This window comes from Crassostrea angulata, chromosome 1 (genome assembly GCF_025612915.1).
Source record: "Crassostrea angulata isolate pt1a10 chromosome 1, ASM2561291v2, whole genome shotgun sequence".
Taxonomy (NCBI): domain Eukaryota; kingdom Metazoa; phylum Mollusca; class Bivalvia; order Ostreida; family Ostreidae; genus Magallana; species Magallana angulata.
In genome coordinates, this window is record NC_069111.1 from 24371892 (window position 1) to 24392227 (window position 20336).

General features: G+C 33.8%; 2 protein-coding genes across 2 annotated transcripts in view; one reads left to right on the forward strand and one right to left on the reverse strand.

Annotated features, from left to right (window-relative positions):
- The window catches only part of LOC128180799 (signal transducer and activator of transcription 5B-like), a 160785-nt gene that overhangs the window by 112707 nt on the left and 27742 nt on the right, over nt 1-20336 (reverse strand). The window contains exon 2 of the mRNA XM_052848956.1: nt 9248-9387. Within this exon, the coding sequence (XP_052704916.1) occupies nt 9248-9387 (140 nt within the window). The remainder of the gene's footprint in view (nt 1-9247; nt 9388-20336) is intronic.
- Nucleotides 2670-5177, forward strand: LOC128180791 (uncharacterized). The gene is made up of 3 exons (XM_052848947.1): nt 2670-3550; nt 3675-3843; nt 3979-5177. The coding sequence occupies exons 1-3, from the start codon at nt 3451-3453 to the stop codon at nt 4583-4585; spliced, it is 876 nt and encodes a 291-aa protein (XP_052704907.1). The 5' UTR covers nt 2670-3450; the 3' UTR covers nt 4586-5177.

Below are 20336 nucleotides of genomic sequence, written 5' to 3' on the forward strand. Positions count from 1 at the left end.
ACATACATGTCTGTGTTTTCCGTATGCAGAAAAGGATTAGATTAGTTAAGATCAGCTAAAGGAATTCATTATTGTGTTTTAATTGGATTATCATTATGATGTTGACCAATTTAGGTAAGCATAATACATGTAGTAGCAGTAGCACAATATAATATGCCAGCATACATATATAAGTTCTACTTTCACTTTCTAAATGTGATTTCCCTTTGACAGCATACTGTATCATCATCTTTTAATATTTAAATAAGCTTATCATTGTTACCTATCCTATCGCATTTGTAAAGTTTCTGTCATTTTAGTTGCAAAAGTTATTTTTTTCATTTGTCAGACTGCATGCACTATTGAGTTGACCCCATATTGACCCTGTATAAACAATTTCTTATTAAATTTGTATAATACATGTAAGTAGGTGTAGACACTTATCATTTTTATATGAGTTACAATAGGAAGGAAGGAGTATTTCTTTCTTAATGTATTATAATGCATCAAATACAATGTAGGTCATGACCTTATGAGACTGTTCTGACCCCACGAAACAGGAAAATACATTATCTTCTAATGTCATTATGATGCATCAAATGGTGTAAAGTACATTAATGACCCCCAGGTGTTGTCTTTCATAATATGCCAGCATACATATATAAGTTCTACTTTCACTTTCTAAATGTGATTTCCCTTTGACAGCATACTGTATCATCATCTTTTAATATTTAAATAAGCTTATCATTGTTACCTATCCTATCGCATTTGTAAAGTTTCTGTCATTTTAGTTGCAAAAATTATTTTTTTCATTTGTCAGACTGCATGCACTATTGAGTTGACCCCATATTGACCCTGTATAAACAATTTCTTATTAAATTTGTGAATTACATGTAAGTAGGTGTAGACACTTATCCTTTTTATATGAGTTATAATAGGAAGGAAGGAGTATTTCTATCTTAATGTATTATAATGCATCAAATACAATGTAGGTCATGACCTTATGAGACTGTTCTGACCCCACGAAACAGGAAAATACATTATCTTCTAATGTCATTATGATGCATCAAATGGTGTAAAGTACATTAATGACCCCCAGGTGTTGTCTTTAACCCCCCCCCCCCTTTATGAAATAGGAAATGATATGATACACTGTATATTTTGTTAACTTTTGAGATCTGAGATCCTCATCCCTAAACCATATAATTTATTTTTGCTCTTTGTGTCATTGCGTGTAAAATTGTATGTAGATTATGCCCCCTTGGAGACACCCTGACATTTTAGAACTAGAAATAATAATGTATTTTATCTTATTCATATGTTATACAGTAGTGTTTGATCCATGTGGGTAAATCCTAGCCTAATGATGTCACTGCTTTGTTTAGGAGACTTTACAATTGCCCCAAATAGGCGAATACACATGGAAGTGATGCATATAACATTTTGTTTATAAATCTTAAAAATTGAATTAAGCAATTTCCAAAATGTTAATGTGAATCACGAGAGAAAAAGCAATCAAGAAATGATTTAAAATTGGCTACTGTACACATGTAAGAATGTATTAAGAAGACTAAATCTTTATAACCAGGTTAGATTGGGGGGGGGGGGGAGGGGTGAATGTGGAGTATAAACATTTATAATTTGAATAATTTATTGTTATTAATTTTAACTTGTCAATGAATACTACTTATTGATCCCAAGGTAGAAATATGACCTCTGATCATATGTGAGTCGCCACGACAAAACCAGGCTTGTTGAGTTTACGTCATAATTGAGAAAACGGCGCTGAAACACAACATCAATAACGTCGCGTTTTTTCTAACGAAAAAAGAATGACACATTTCCCATAATCGTTTCGACATTTTTGAAATGATTTCCATACATAACTACGTCGATTTTGATCAATAAACTAATTATGAATAAAATAAAGTAAATTTTAAATCTGTGTTACACAGGACAGTGAGACTACAGACAACAGTGTCGGTAATTATTCAGATTCTACATGTAATTCAGATTATCAACACGAATTCGAATACAGAACTGTCGACCAAGACGAAGTTAATTTTGTCGGTGTATTCAAAACAAAAACATGCGGTTGCAGTAAATTGAATGGTTCCCCATGTAGTACAAAAATCGAATTCGACCACATGCAAGAATACAGACAACAGTATCAAGAAATGTCAAGTGAGGAAGTAGATTTAACAGTGAAAGTTCAACTTGCAGCACACAGGAAATCTAGTACATACTGGCCCCAGTCTACAAGTAAAAAGCAAAAAACAAAAGAGAGAGAAAGAGTAGCACAAAAGTACTATTTTGCTGGTCAGCAAGTATGTCGAGATACTTTTCTTTTTTGCCATGGCATAGGGAAATTCAAGCTTAACAGCATAGCTGCATCTCTGGATAAAGATGGCCTAAAACCTAGGATTCATGGAAACACTGGGAAAACCCCTAAACATGCACTCAGCCTCACAGATGTTCAGCATATATCTCAGTTCTTGAAAGAATATACATTGAAGAACGGACTCCCACTGCCAGGCAGACAGCCAAACTACTCAACCCATGGTGACAAAGTCCTGTTGTTGCTTCCCTCTGACAAGACAAAGTCTGATATTTGGGAACTTTATAACCAAACAGCGACAATGCTTAATTATAGGTATGTGTGATTCTGTTTTAATAAAATAGTCAAAGTTATTGATGCACTCATGCTGAATAATAACCAAATAATGTAGTGCATATTTTGTGGGTCTGTTGAGCATTTTAGAGTGTGTTATAATACATGGTGCACATGATGTACTTTAAAAGAATTAACATTCCTAATAATTACCGGTACTAATGATATACATATTTGATTAATAGTGTACATGTCCAGAAAGTTTTGTATTTTTTGAAAACATGAAATTGAAAATTTCATGGTAGTCTTCAAAACAATGCATAATTAGGTTTCTTTTAAATGACAGACAAGTGAGCTTATCTGAGTTCAAGAAAGTTTGGTTGGAACAAACACCACACATCCTGATTATGAAGCCAGCTACTGATCTGTGTCCCAAATGCCAGAGATATGTTCATAACATCAGTAATGCAGGGAACCTGTCAGAAGAGGAAAAGAAAACCATGCTGGATGAGTACACGTGTCACCTGGACAAAGCCAAGCAACAGAGAGAATACTACAGAGAAAGGTGTCTACTGTCCAAAGAACTGTTTCAAACGCATGACTTAAATCAAACTGAAAGAGGTAAGTTTCTTCTTGATTTCTTTCATCACATACACCATTTAATTGTGTTTGGTAAAGGTAAATAAATGTTTTCATAAATTGGTTCCATGCATACAGTCAAATTAATATTATTTATTACTCACTCCTGATTGAAGATGATAGTCTACACCAAGTAATTAATGTACAAAATTCAAGATATTGTAAATGGTCATGGATAGTTGCACGAGAACTACTCAGCAACAAAAATCTTTGTGAGCAATATGTTGCATAAATTCAGGCATCATGCACAAGAGGTGGGGCCTCTGTTCTTCAAAACCCCCAGAAAATGCCAGGCTTTTGGTGTGTGTGCAGAGGGAGCAGGTACATGTTTTATCATTAACAATCAAGCTTAATCAAGTCTAATTTGTAAATTTCTTTTATTTGGGTTGTAAAAATATATTGAAAAGAATATGCGAGTAAATCAATGATTTCACTTTTACTATAGGTGAGCAAGTATTCTATCTGGTGGATGAGGCTGAGGAGGTAGGCAAGGGAGCCAATACTGTGGTGAGCCTATTACATCACTTCTTTGAGCATTGGGGATATGGAGAGAAGGATGCTGTGCTGCAGATGGACAGTTGTGCCAGACAAAACAAAAACAACACAATGATAAGGTAAAAAGTTCAAATGTTCCTTACATAAAGAGTGTCATATGTTTTTAAGTATATCTGTGAACAAACTTATAGATTGTACATGTTTATAGTATTTGTATATATCACATGTTAATGTTTATGTCTTGAAATTCTCAGATATGGCATGTGGAGGATAATGACAGGTCGTCATCGCAGCATAGAGTTTTCCTTGATGGAAGCTGGACATACAAAATTTAGTCCAGACAGGCATTTTGGCCTCTGGAAGATGAAGTGGAGACATTCTACAGCAGAAACTCTTGATGAGGTAGCAGAATCAGTGAGGCGCTCCTCAAGAAATGGCCACAACATACCCCAGCTCATCAACGATGCTGAGAAGCTGGTCTCCTTCTATGACTGGACGAGTTTCTTTGAAGCTTTCTTCAAGAAACTACTATCCATCTCTAAATTCCACCATTTCAGAATGTCTGAAGAAAGTCCAGGAGTTGTGTTTGTCAAGGCTTATCGTAGCTCTGCAGAGAAACCCATCAACATTTTGAAGAAAGGACAGCAACTACCTAATGTTGACACCCTGCCATCCGTGATTACACCCAAGGGTCTTGATGCTGCCAGACAGTGGTATCTTTATGATGAAATCAGACCATTCTGCAGGGATACTTCAGATAGTCTACAGTCTTGCCCTAAGCCTGTGTGTCCAAAACCTCGTGTCAAAATAGACCCAGAGAAAAGAAAATGTCCAAAGCAGTTTGCCTCTCCTGAGATGTGAAATTTTAGGTGTATTGTGTACTGTAATGTGCAGTGTCATAATATACATATTTATGTATAATATAATTCATATATTATATAAATTGCAGTATTTGAAATTATTTGTACATGTATGTAGTTTTTAGGTAAAATTATTTGTTAATTACTAGTATTACCTTTATTAGATAGTAATAATTGTGTGATGTTTCAAAATGATAAGCCGTAAAGTTCTGTTTTTAGACAACTATATTACATGTAAAAAGCTAATGTACAACTTCTCAAATCATGACCTTTTTGCACTAAACTTTGATAGAAAATGATGCCATTATATTCAATTTTGATCACAAAATATTTTAAATGAATAAATCTTTGGTTTTTTTTTACTATTTAATAACTTTGTATTTATCTTCTAGATTACTTTTCCATATTTGACTTTTCTTCCAATTTTCAATGCATTGTGAGAAATTGCTTAAAACATGTCTCATTTTTGCAGCGTCATAGCTCCTGAAATAAAAGGAGATGAATTCTAATATTTGGTATTTTTATTTATTTATACCAAAGCAACATAAAAATGCAAAAATCTCAATTTGTTGGAAAAACTCAATAAACCTGGTTTTCTGGTGGTTTATCACAATTATCTCAATAGATCATTTGTCAATTATGCAAGGTGTAATATAATTTTTTTTAAGAATAACATTTTTTACCAGTTTATGTAAGTTTTTAGACACCCAAATTATATTTTGATTTTTATAGATCATTCGACAAGGGGGGGGGGGGGGGGGGGGGGGGGGGAGAACAGTTTATAGGAGTGGGGGTTCCAAGTCATATATTTGACAATTTTTTAATGTAATTTAAAATAAGACTAAGCCATACTACAGTCATGAACATGAATAGTAAAGAACAAAACACAAACTAATACATGTACATGTATATATACATAAGAAGTATTACAAAACAGATGATTGATCTATATCTGGGTTCTTAAATTGAATCATATATCATGTACATATTATATTATTGTTTCTTTGTTCAAGGCATTTAAGATGGTATGTAGGTCATGATCCCAAGTGCTCTTCCTGAAATTATTAAATATCATAAAAACCATCCCCACCTTAATCCAAAGATATTATTCCTCCTTAGGTCATGCAGGCGCATCAGATCATTATGGCATGTAAGTGATGACCCTAAGGGGTCATCCTGACCCCCTTAGAATCAGAAATTGTCAATTATCTTTAAATTATTGATGTTTGATGATCCTATCTCTATTTAATCTTTATTATTAAGTCTCCCGAATGAAATTTGGAGACTTATTGTTTTTGTACGGTTCTTAATACGGTACATGTATTATTATTCTTCATCTTCTTTTTCTTCTTTCCTGCTCTGAACTGGTTTCTCAGAGATGGCTGAACAGAATTGTACAAAACTCTAGGATATGATAGTTTGCATATCTAGATGTGCACCCTGGTTTGATTTTTCTCATTTTGGGTTAGACAACCACTTTTCGAGGGAGGGGGGGGAGGGGGGTGTCAAAAGGGTGTGGGGTCTAACATTGAACCTTGTAGGAAGAATCGTAGACTCTATTGTAAATGGTAACTTGAAAACGGACAAAGATAATAATATAGGGTTTTCATAATCATATATTGGCTGTTACTGGCAATATATAGGGTTTATTAGATCTGACCCCTGGGGTCATCCCCACCCCCCAGGAATTTGAAATTACCATATATCTCAGAAACTGTTATAATCATGACCCCTAAACCATATATATTCATGTTTCTGATGTCAAGGGGCATCAAATGTTATGTAGGTCATGGGCCCTGTGGGTGGTCCTGACCCCCTCAAACAGCAAGTCCCTTAATATCTTCAAAACAGTTGAGATTCCCACCCTTAAACCATATATATTCTTGTTCCTTGTGTCAAGGGGCATCAAAGGGTATGTAGGTCATGGGCCCCGGGGGTGGTCATGACCCCCCTTGAACAGGAAGTGCACGAATATCTCGAAAGCGGTTGAGATCCCCACCCCTTAACCATATATATTCTTGATCCTTAAAGGGCATCAAAAGGTCCGGAAGGTAATGGGCCTCAGGATTAAATTTAATTTTTCAAAACCGTAATGCACATCTATGGAACAGTTCCTATCATATCCCAATATATGATGTGTCTATCCATTAAATCATAAAAGAAGTTCTAGGATCTATGTTTTTTTGAAGTGATAAACGTCAATTTTCTGCTATTTTTTTACTCCCTGGATGAAATTTAAATTTTGAAAACCTTACTGCACATCTATAGAACAGTCCCTATCATATCCCAAGATATGATTGTCTATCCATTAAATCATAAGAGGAGCTCTTGGATCAATGTTTGTTTTTTTAGTGATAAACATCAATTTTCTGCTACTATTTGACTCCCTGGATGAATTTTAAATTTTTAAAACCTTATTGCACATCTAAAGGACAGCCCCAATTATATCCCAAGAGATGACGTAGCTACTCCAAAAGTTGTAAGAGGAGTTCTGGGAACCATATTTTTTTTGCCAAAAAACATCATTTTTTGTTGCCCACTGATCCCCTTAATAAAAAAAAAAAATTCTGGAACCTGATCACGCCTCAATATGACAACCCCAATCATATTCTAGAAGATCATTTGGCTACTGCCTAGCTGCAATAATGTAGCCCTCTCCGATTTTTTATATCAGATGTTTACTGGAGAGGGCTACAATTCCATAGGATCTCCGTAATGGTGCAAAATTAAATTTTTAATGCGACTGACTTCGGTCTGAAAAGATCGATTTTATATTTGACTTCCTTTAGATAAAATGATTTTTTAATTCAGGTTGAACAAACTAACCGTATATAAATCAAAACCAGATAAAACACATCAGCATGTTTACAGTCGTCTTTTTCAGCAGCCATGACAGTTCTCGCGTGATTTTATGGGATTTACGCTTGGAGTTTTGATGGGCTTGATAACGTGAATGTCACTATAAATAATTTATCTAACCTCGTTCTATCACTAAAACATCATTTAAGGAACTGGTATGTAATGAAAAATTCATATTTACCGCGTTAATTATGTTTAAAATAGGGGAATTCCTATATTCAGTTCAAGATCCGCTCCTAAATTCTCATTGGCTGTCTCAAAATAAAACCGGTCAAGGTCAGTAAACATGGCGGACAAATTCAACTTGCGTTGTTGACATACACGAAAAATAACCGATATATGGACTATACCTGATATTTTTAGATTAATTTATGCCATTGACATCTACATTATTTGAGTTCAGGTAAGAAATGCAGATGTTATCGTCATTTATATACGATTTGAGACGAAATCGTTGCGGGAGTGAATCACTCCCGCACTTGCACCATTACGGAGATCCTATGGAGTTGTAGCCCTCTCCCAAAAAAAAAAAAATCGGGAGAGGGCTACATTATTGCAGCTAGCTACTGCCAAAAAAAAATGACGTTTTTGAAACCAGTTTTTTTGTTAAAAAAAACGTCATTTTTTAGCCATTAAATGACCCCAAGGACAAAATTGAAAATTCCGAAACCTTATTGCGCATCTATAGGATACCCTAAAACATATTCCAAAAGATGATTTGTCTACTGTTGAAAATTTAGGAGGAGTTTGAGGAAGAAGGTTTTTTGTGAAAAAACGTCATTTTTTACCAATTATTTGACCCCCAGGACTTACAGTGAATTTTTGAAACCTTTTTACAAATCAACATGATACCCCAAATCAAACTCCAAGAGTTCAGTTTGCTGGTTTAAAAGATGTAAGAGCAGTTTGAGAAAGTAAAACGTGACAGACGGACAGACGGAACAGGGTAACAACAATATACCCGAACTTTCTTTAGAAAGTGCGGGTATAAAAATATCAAATGTATCTAAACAATCTGACTTTCAATCATCACAGAAAATCACTTTATCCCACTGACCGTTCACATAGTTCTCCTTGGCACCATGCAAACCATTTTTTTCTCATTTCATGTCCTCGTAGATTTTCTTATGAACTTAAAATCTATGATACCTTTTTTACATATGTAACAAAGAAATCATTGAACAGTTAATTGATTTAGGCATTTCCTGGGGCATGATTTCATAAAAGTAGGTGGTCATATCTTTGAATGGTACTTGTCTTTCTTTTTGGTCTGAGCAAGCCCAACAAAGCAAATGGGTATCCCTCACAGAGAGTAAACCGAAGGACGTTGAGTTTGAAGCAAATTTTACACGAAACCTTTACAGTTAAATAGTTATTAACTCTGGCTCTAGTTTCTCTGAGAAAATTCACACATATCTGCAATCTGTTGCAACTTGAATCTCTGCAGCAATATTTTTCAAGTCATTTGACAATTGTTTACAGTTTGCCACCATAATCAATTAATTCAACATGATACCAATAGGTGTTTTTTTTCCTTCAAAATACTGCTGAATTTTAAAAAATAGGTCACTCATATATGTTTCCTACCCCTACCATACACAGGTGTGTGTGTGTGGGGGGGGGGGGGTATAGTTTCTCCATAAGCTTTTTCTTCCCAATTGCTGCAACTTCAATTCTTTTAATTAATTTGAAATTCCAACTTATAAATTCAATTTACAAAAAAAATGACATAAAGAACCTCAGAATAAAGCAATGATGTCTAAAAATTAAGTAATAACAGCTACATGCAGTCATGCTGATTTACCAGGGTTGTTCCTCAATCCACTCAGCAAAGTAGTGTCGAACTTCAATAGGGATCTGGGAAGTTTCGTACAGATTGGAGACATGTTTCAGTTTGTCTTGAGGCAACTGCTGGGTCCTCGCCCAAATTGACATCCCTTGATTCTGAAAAAATCAAGACAAACTGAAATGAAATTTAATTGCTTCTTGGTTTGTTTTGACAGACGATAACTACACAAACCATTTTTTTTGTTTACAATTATATATATTACATGCATGTATTGATCGGTACAAACTTCTTAATATACATAATTTAAAACATATAAGGTACTTCGCCATATTTCACAAGAGAGAGAGAACTGAAGAGAACATTGAACTTTATATATATAATCACAAGATAGTGACACTTTTGTTTTTAAATCCCAAAAACCAATTTAGATTGTCCTACACTCAGCACTAAATGGGCTTAACGATGAAAGCCTAGTTTTAAATTATAGATGCAGAATTATACATATACATAAGAAAAAAATTAAATGTTTTTCATGCTAGTTTTTTCTTTTGTTATTGCTGTTAGGAATGTGTAACCGTGTTACACCACTTGCAAAAATTAATAACAATGATGAAAATTTGTAAAACGTCCATTTTAAAAAAAAATTATTATCAATTATTAGTAAATTAGAACTGGATGTTTAAAAGAGAGCATAAACATTTGTTTAAACCATATCACACATCAATATTTTTTGGGCAAATTGTATGCTTTGTCGACCTGCATATCAGAATACAATATGAAAACATAAGTAATCACAGATTACAAAGCTCACTGAGACGAGGCGTCACCTTTGTGAATCATCACCTTTATGAGACCACCTTTATCATATTATATGAAAATTATAGTTAATAATTTTGGATAAACATGGATACTGTTTCGACACAATATCGTATAACTATATCATATGTTAACAAGAATAGAATTCCTGGGTCCCCTGCCGGTCAAGCAGTATACTAGTATACTGTATATGAAATTGCAATATTTTCAAACATTCAGGGCTGTTCCAGAATTAAATGTGTGGGGAGGTTGGGAGGAACATTTTTTCCCCCCACCACCGATTTTTTTTTCTATTTTTCCTGTCGCAATATATCCAAAATACTAAAATCTAAAAGAACTTGACCAAAGTATTAGTGGTATAAACATTCGGTATAAATTTAATGAAAATCCGTCAAAATTTGTAGACATGAGAGCGCTTACAAGGTCACAAAGTCCCAAAACTCCAACAAAAAGTATCAACCAATGCTGATTTTGAACTTGACCAAGGTAATAGTGGTATAAACATTTGATATAAATTTAATGAAAATCTGTCAAAATTTGTAGGCATGAGAGCGCTTACAAAAAAGTGTGATAAATCCATCAAAATTTGTAGGCATGAGAGCGCTTACAAGGTCAATTTTTGGATAAAACAGAGTCATTATTGTGGTCAAAGTCCCATAACTCCAACAAAAAGTTTCGACCAATGCTGATTTTCGAATTTGACCAAAGTATTAGTGGTATAAACATTTGGTATAAATTTAATGAAAATCTGTCAAAATTTGTAGGCATGAGAGCGCTTACAAGGTCACAAAGTCCCATAACTCCAACAAAAAGTATCAACCAATGCTGATTTTCGAACTTGACCAAGGTAATAGTGGTATAAACATTTGGTATAAATTTAATGAAAATCCGTCAAAATTTGTAGGCATGAGAGCGCTTACAAAAAAGTGTGACGGACGGAAACACGGACGCATGGACGGACGGATGGACGCCCGGCATTTCTATGACCCCGCTCTGCGTTGCAGCGGGGGACAAAAAATTATATGACAATCATATGCTCATTTCATCATTATCATTAGATACAATGTTTATCAATACCATAATATAAAATATGATATTGCATTCTATGATACTTACACAATATACAATATGATACAACAGAATACTGTAATAAACAAGCATTCTGAGAGTATTGCATAAGCAATACACGTCCCCTACCGGTTTGTAGAAATTTTGGAAACAATGCACTGTTATGCACAATATCATTCTTACCGTCTTCTGTACCCCAACTCAACAGACCAACCCAATAACGAACCCGATTGTAATTATACAAAAAACCCTTTCGATTAAATTAACAACACAATGCTTGAAACTATTTTAGAGAACTTATTTGTTTTGTTAGAAACAATAAAAGGAATGGTCCAAGTAATGCACAATATTATTACTGACTACATACTTTACTTGTTTAATCATTACACACCGAACCCGATACCGAACCCGAACATTAAAAAAATGGAATATAAAAAATTAATTTTTTTGAAAATATGTCAACCAGACGCTAATGTAAACTTGATCAGTAGTTTGACATTTTGAAGCTGTTCAGCAAATTTCATGTTATTCCTCAAACGCATAAATAAAAAAAAGCGCGGAAAACTGAAGTGGGACAGACAGAGGGACGGACAGACAGACAGACAGACAGACGGACGGACGGACAGACGGACTGACGGACACAGAGGAAAGCTATAGTCCCCTCTGGTGAAACTGGTAGGGGACTAATAATGATGCAATATAAAACATTGATATATGACAGTGTATTCTGTTATACATTATTGTATTTGATCACATAATACAATTACATAATATATGATACAATATAGTATTATATGAAACAATATCATATCACATAATACATCACAATTTTGTAACATATGATATTATATTGTATAATGTATTATGATATTGTATTGTTTGATACAATATAACTTGTTGCAACATTGTATCATATCATGTGATACATTATCATGTGATATAGTTATTTACTTTATAATACAATATCATATTATATGATATAGTATCAAATGATACTTCTTATTGTTTGTCAAAATAGCCTACAATTTCATGTCATATAAATATATTATGTAAACCAATATCATATTAAACAATATCATATCATATTATACAATATTCTATATTACAATATCATATAATACCATTTTATGTGATATTATAATATATTATGTAAACCAATATCATATCATACAATATAATATATAAAACAAGAGGCCCATGGGCCACATCGCTCACCTGAGGATCAATAGGTATGATAAATCAGCTTAATGGAGTCATAATATAAACTATCTGGAAAATGTACAATAATACATGTAGATCCTGTATAAATAAAATCCATTTTCCCCCTGGATATTCTTATGTTTATAATCATTAGTCCCTTTTCTAACAGGATAATTTTATAGTCATATCACATGTTGAGTATTGCAGTTCTCAAAAAGATCCTTAACAATTGTTTATATATGGGATATAAAGCTACATCAAACTCTGATCCTTCTTGTGAGGCCGAAGAATTGTCCTGGGGCCAAAGTCTTAACAATTATAAAGAATCATCTGGCTGATTAGTTTCTGAGAAGAAGATTTTTAAATATTTAAGGTCTTCCGTTTCAAACGAAAGACCTTATAGTTTTCGTACAGTTTCTTATTATTAAGGTCTTCCGTTTCCAACGGAAGACCTTATTGTTTTCGTACTATTTCTTATTATTATTTTTTTCCACAAATTTTGTGCACGCAATTTCTCAGAAGCTAATCAGCCGATTTTGACAATTTTTCCCAGATGATTGCCAGAGGTCATAATTCTAGACGTTTTTTGAAATTTTGAAATCGTCACTTCTGGTACTGAGTTACGGCGGATTTTTTATCTTTTTACGACCTATTTTGTGCAGAGCTGATCTCAGAAACTATTAAAGATATGAATACGAAATTTTCAGGATAGGTAGTCTATAGTTTGAAGTTGTGCACTATTATATTGTTTTACACCAGTGGCGCCATTTCTTGGAGCTCACCTAGGCAAAAAAATTGGGTACGAATTTTCATTCAAAATTGTCATACGTTTTGATCTGTATCTTTTTATCAGTTGACATTTTGTTAAATAATATATAACAAAAGTGGTAGATAATCAAAAGTGCTTTCCAATAAAATCAAGAAAAAGGGGCTGGACCCTTTAATTAGGGACCAGGAGACTCATAAAGTCTATTACGAATAACTTAAAAACGATATTAAATATTTTGTAATGCATTATAGAATCAAAGTTGTTAAACACTACATTATCGGTTTGAAAAAGTCATCGTCAGGCCCATGTTTGGCGTAATTAGGGATTTTTATTCATTATCTTAAAATTTGGGGGGGGGGGGGGGGGGGGGGGGGGGGGGGAGGGGAGTGTCAATTTTAAAATTGTATCGATATTTCGTGGTATCATTTAAAATAAAATAAAAAATCGGACGGAAGACCTACTCGTTACTCGTAACGAGGTCGTATCTAGTTATTAAGATCTTCCGTTTCCAACGAAAGACCTTAAAGTTTTTGTACAGTTTCTTATTATCATTAAGGTCTTCCGGTTGCAACGGAAGACCTTATTGTTTTCGTACTGTTTCTTATTAAGGTCTTCTGTTTCCAACGGAAGACCTTATAGTTTTCGTACTGTTTCTTATTATTTTTTTTTTCCAAATTTTGTGCGAGATTTCTCAAAAACTGTTCAACCGATTTCAACTATTTTTTCACAGAAGATGGGACTTGATGTTAACTTAATACAATTTTGAGATTTTTCCTGTCGTCACTTCCGGGTACCGATTAATTGGCCATTTTGTACATTTTTACGACCTATTTTGTGCAGAGCTGATCTCAGAAACTATCAGAAATATGACTATGAAATTTTCAGGATAGGTAGTCTATAGTTTGAAGTTGTGCACTATGATGTTGTTTTACGGCAGTGGCGCCTTTTCTTGGAGCTTGCCTGGGCACGAAAATTGGGTACGAATTTTTATTCAAAATTTTCATACGTTTTGATCTGTATCTTTTTATCTGTTGATATTTTGTTAAGACATATATAACAAAAGTAGTAGATAATCGAAAGTTCTTTGCAATAAAATCAAGAAAAAGGGGCTGGCCGTTTTTTTAGGGGCCAAGACACTTGTAAACTCTATTACAAATAACTTAAAATGTTGTAATGCATTATAGAAGCAAAGTTGTTGATTGTAACAATATCTATCAGAAAAAATCATTGCCACGCCCATTTATTACGTAATTAGGGATTTTAAGGAGCCAAAGTACTTAAACTTTGACGCAATATATCTAGAAAAGGAGACATATTTTGTTAAGCATTGTAGAAGAGAAAATGTTTGCATTAATAATTCTAATCGATTCCATTTATCAAAGCACCAAAGTCTGTCCCCATTAAGGATCTAGAGGTCTGGCCCGTAAACTATTCAATCATTTGTATCTAAAAAATGAACAACAATTCTAGATAAGTGTAAGAACAAAAAATGTTAGTATTCGTGAGACCTTTCGAATAAACTCAAGAAAGAGGGGCTGGCCCCTTAAATTAGGGGTCAAGACACTCATAAAGTCTATTACACATACCTTAAAAAGATAAAGATTTTGTAATGCATTATAGAAGCAAAGTTGTTGATCGTAACAATATCTATCAGGTAAAATCATTGCCACGCCCATTTATTACGTAATTAGGGATTTTTAGGGGACAAAGTACTAAAACTTTGACGCAATATATTTAGAAAAGGAGACATACTTTGTTAAGCATTGTATAAGAGAAAATGTTTGCATTAATAATTCTAATCGATTCCATTTATCAAAGCACCAAAGTCTGTCCCCATTAAGGATCTAGAGGACTGGCCCGTAAACTATTCAATCATTTGTATCTCAAAAATGAACAACAATTTTAGATAAGTATAAGAACAAAAAATGTTAGTGTCCATGGATGTTTCGAATGAACTCAAGAAAAAGGGCTGGCCCCTTAAATTAGGGGCCATGACACTCGTAAAAAATATTACACATACCTTAAAAACGATCAAGATTTTGTAATGCATTACAGAAACAAAGTTGTTGGTCGTAGCAATATCAGTTTGTAATATTCATTGCCAAACCAATTGATGACGTAATTAGGGATTATAGGGGACTAAAATATGAAATCTTTAATGTGCTGTATGCGAAAAAACAAAACTCTTTGTTAAACATTTTAAGGGATATTGACAATCGCATGCATTATCTAAAAGGGAGTGGTTGAGGGGGAATTCTGAAATTTCATTGATATCTTAATCGTATCATTTAAAAATTGAACGGAAGACCTACTCGTTACTCGTAACGAGATCTAGTCTTTGTAGATCTAGTTATTTTTTTTTTTTTCCCACAAATTTTGTGCAGACGATTTCTCAAAAACTATTTGACCGATTTCCACCATTTTTTCACAGATGATTAGACTTGATATGAACTTAATACATTTTTGATTATTTTCTTGTCGTCACTTCCGGTGCCGATTTATCAGCCATTTTGTTCATTTTTACGACCTATTTTGTGCACACTAAAACTCTGAAGCTATCAGAGACATGAATATGAAATTTTCAGGATAGGTAGACCATAGTCTGAAGTTGAGCCTATTGTTTTTGTTTTACGCCAGTAGTTGTAGATGTCTTCAAACTATTTTGTTTTGTTCGTCATAACTTCCGGTCGTCACCAGAAGCACTCTTAAAATTATTTTTTTTTGCATTAATTTTGTTTCATATAGAATTAAAGTATAAGTATTAATCCTTACATATGTCATCTCTCCAATGTTAAATAAATAAAAAAATTATACTTCCGGTGAGATATCTCAAATATCTCAGATAGCCTTTTTTAAATAACTGTTTTACCCACAAGATGTCAGAAAGTCAAACGATCAATACACCAGACTAAGAGAGATGATAAAAATTTGATAGAAAATTTGTTAAACCACTTTCATTTTGTCGACCGTCACTTCTGGTCCTCACCAGAAGGGTTCAAACAAATCAAGCTGTTTGAAAGTTTAAGTATTTTTTTTTTTGTCAATTTTAGCAAAATCCAACAATAAAGTACAGTTGTCTTATGTTCATGAAATTCTAACTTTTATTTTCACTGATAATTTCCGTTTGTCCACTTCCTTGTCAAGAGACAAAAAAAAAATGACTCCACGAGACCTCAAATACGGTGATGACTTGAACAACCAACCTTTGTTGGATAATAGCCTAAAGTATGTATATGTGTTTACCTTATTTTGATTGATTCCTTGTCACTTCCGGTCGTCACCGGAAGCACTTAAAATATTTTTCTCCTTATTTTGTATATTTTACATGAAATGAATATATCAGTACACGATCTTATATATTTTAACTCTACAATGTTAAATAAACAATCTTATTCTACTTCCAGTGGGTTATATCAAATATCCTAAGTAACTATCCATTTTATAAATTTGATATCCGTGAGATTTTAGCCACTGGAAGTGATTGAGACATGAAACTTTTATGAATGATAGACAATTGATTGGAGATGTGTTTAACGGATTTAATTTTGTCAACCGTCACTTCCGGTGCTCACCGGAAGGGTTCAAACAATCCATGTTTTAACAAGTTTTACAAATTTTCTTAGGTGTTTCATCTAGCATAATAAACAGTGATGAACACTAGGCAAATATACAAGAACCACTAGCTTTTTTTCCATTAATCACTTTCGTTCGTCAGTTTCCAGTCTCAAGATAAAAAAAAAAGAACTCGTTTCACAAGGATCTCAGATTTGGCAGAGAGTATCGATATTTCATTGTATCGTATAAAACAAATCGGACGGGATACCTATTCGTTACTCGTAACGAGATCTAGTTATTGTTTTTTTTTCCACAAATTTTGTGCACGCAATTCCCGGAAACTATCCAACCGATTTACACCTTTTTTCACAGATGATAGCGGGTGATCTGAATTTATTTTGTTTTTAATATTTTTGCCGTCGTCACTTCCGGTACCGATTTATTGCTGATTTTGTCACTTTTTCGACCCATTTTGTGCACGCTTCATCTCGAAAACTATCAGAGATATGAATATGAAATTTTCAGCATTGGTAGACCATAGTCTGAAGTTGTACCTATTGTTTTTGTTTTACACCATTGGCGCCGTTCTAAAGAGCTCACTATGGCTCGAAAACTGGGTACGAATTTTGTTCCCGTTCTTTGTACACACAATTTCTCAGAGATGACTCGATTGATTTTCTTGAAATTTTTAGGAGTGATAGAAATAAATTATATATCGAGTATTCAATTTTTAGTTTTTTCAAAATTCATTTCCTGTCGTCTGCTTTCTGTCCCGCGACAAAAAGCTTGTGACATTGAGGTCTCAAAAATGATAAGGTCTTGAGCATTCAGACTCTATAGGATTAAAGAACTATAGTTGTAGATGTCTTTAAACTATTTTGTTCTGTTCGTCATAACTTCCGGTCGTCACCGGAGGCACTTCAAAAATTATTTTTTATTTTGAATTTAATTTGTTTCATTTAGAGTTGAAATATAAGTAATAATCCTTACATATCTCATGTATCCAATGTTAAATTTAAAAAATCTACTTCCGGTGAGATATCTCAAATATCTCAGAAAGCGTTTTTTAAATAACTGTTTTTCCTACAAAATCTCAGAGAGTCAAGTAATCAATACACGAAACTTATATAGATAATAGACATTATATAAAAAAAATGCGTTTAATCACTTTCATTTTGTCAACTGTCACTTCCGGTTTTCACCGGAAGGGTTAATACAAATCAAGCTGTTTGAACTGTTTTTCTTCGACATTTTTAGTACAATTGATGAACAATTAAGTACAAGTGTCTAATGTTCAAGAAATACTTACTTTTTATTTTCACTGAGCATTTCCGTTTGTCCGTTTCATGTCAAAGACAAATAAAAAATGACTCCACAAGATTTTTAAAAGGGTGATGACTTCAACAACCAAACTTTGTGGGATGATAGCCCTAAGCATGTATCCAGGTTTACATTCTTTTGTTTGAATCTTCGTCACTTCCGGTCGTCACCGGAAGCACTTTAAAATATTTTTTTCCTTATTTTTTTTTTTTTTACATGGAATGAATACCGGTATATCATTACACGATCTTATATATGTTAAATAAGCAAACATATTCTACTTCCGGGCAGTTATATCAAATATCTTAGGTACCTATCCTTTTTACAAAATTGATAACCGCGAGATTATAGTCACTGTAAGTGATTGAGACACGAACATATATGAATGATAGACAATTGATTGAAGATGTGTTTAACGGGTTTCTTTTGTCAACCGTCACTTCCGGTACTCACGAGAAGAGTCCATACAATTCATGTTTTTAACAAGTTTAACCGATTGTCTTTGGTGTTTCATCTAGGATAATAAACAGTGATGTACACTAGGCAAATGTGTAAAAGAAACATAGCTTTTATTTTCATTAATCACTTCCATTCGTCCATTTCTGGTCTCGAGACAAAAAAAATGGTTTCACCAGAATCTCAGATTTGGCTGAGAGTATCGATATTACATCGTATCGTATAAAACAAATCGGACAGAAGACCTACTCGTTACTCGTAACGAGATCTAGTTACTCTATATATTCCTATGTTAAACTTTGACACCCCCCCCCCATTTTGGCCCCACCCTACCCCTGGGGGCCATGATTTTCACAACTTCGAATCTACACTACCTAAGGATGCTTTCATACAAGTTTCAGCTTTCCTGGCTGGTTAGTTTCTGAGAAGAAGATTTTCAAAGATTTACTCAATATATTCCTATGTAAAACTTTGACATCCCATTGTTGCCCCATCCTACCCCTGGGGGTCATGATTTTCACAACTTTGAATCTACACTACCTGAGTATGCATTCAAACAAGTTTCAGCTTTCCTGGCTGATTAGTTTTTGAGAAAATATTTTTAAAGATTTAACCAACATATTCCTAGGACGCTTACACACAAGTTTCAGCTTTCCTGGCTGATTAGTTTCTGAGAAGAAGATTTTTAAAGATTTACTATATATATTCCTATGCTAAACTTCGACCCCTCATTGCGGCCCCACCCTATTCCCATGGTTCATGATTTTCACAACTTTGAATCTACACAACTTGAGGATGCTTCCATACAAGTTTCAGCTTTCCTGGCTTGATGGTTCTTGAGAAGAAGATTTTGGAAAAATTCTCAATTTTTTTTATTAATTTTTAATTATCTCCCCTTGAAAAAGGGCGTGGCCCTTAATTTTCACAACTTTGAATCCCCTTTGCCTAAGGATGATTTGTGCCAAGTTTGGTTAAAATTGGCCTAGTGGTTCTTGAGGAGATGTTGAAAATGTGAAAAGTTTACGGACAGACCGAGGACAGACAAAATGTGATCAGTTTAGAAAAAGCTCAGTAGCTTAGTTCAGAAAAGCTCACTTGAGCTTTCAGCTCAGGTGAGCTAAAAATAAAAACAAAATTGTTGATCTTAAATTGTGTCAAAGCCTTTAAAAGAAACACAAAGTAAATTTCAGTCATAGGGCTGTCAGTCTCAGTTGCTGAAGCTAAGTATCGACTTGTCAATAAACGGGGTGTGTAGATTTCTGTCTGGCTGTTTCTGTAGTATAGAAACAGAGCTATGAATTAACTATAAGTTTCCGTTAGAAATAAAGGGAACCATACTAGGCAGATGAAAGAGACAAAAGAAATCAAAGCTATTTATAGTGTGATAAATACTAGAACTAGCTAGGCAAATCCAGTTTATAAACAATATATTTACATTTTCCAGTGCCTTGCCTGTGATAACACGTATCGATTTTGTACTATATAACCCATAACTTCAATTGACACCAAATTGAGGTTTGCTTATTTTTATTTAAATATTTAAACATACGATGGCTTAAAATTATATATATATATAAGTTATAAGGAATCACTCTTTGAATATTATAAGGTGATAATTTCGGTGGGGCGTGATCAAATCAATCATAAAGCCCTTTGGGCTTTATTGGATTTGATCACGCCCCGACCGAAATTATCACCTCATAATACTCAAAGAAGGATTCCTTATTCCTTAAATAATGCTTTCTTAGGTGGTTCACACACAATACACATGTATACAAAACCAACTACAATGGGTTAATTTGTTGTCAAACATAATATACATAATATAATGAACAGCCATTCAGACTTCCATCAATCAAAAGTCAGACTAAAAAGGATTCATTTGTTTTTTTAGTCTGATGTGAGTCCATGCAGTAAATA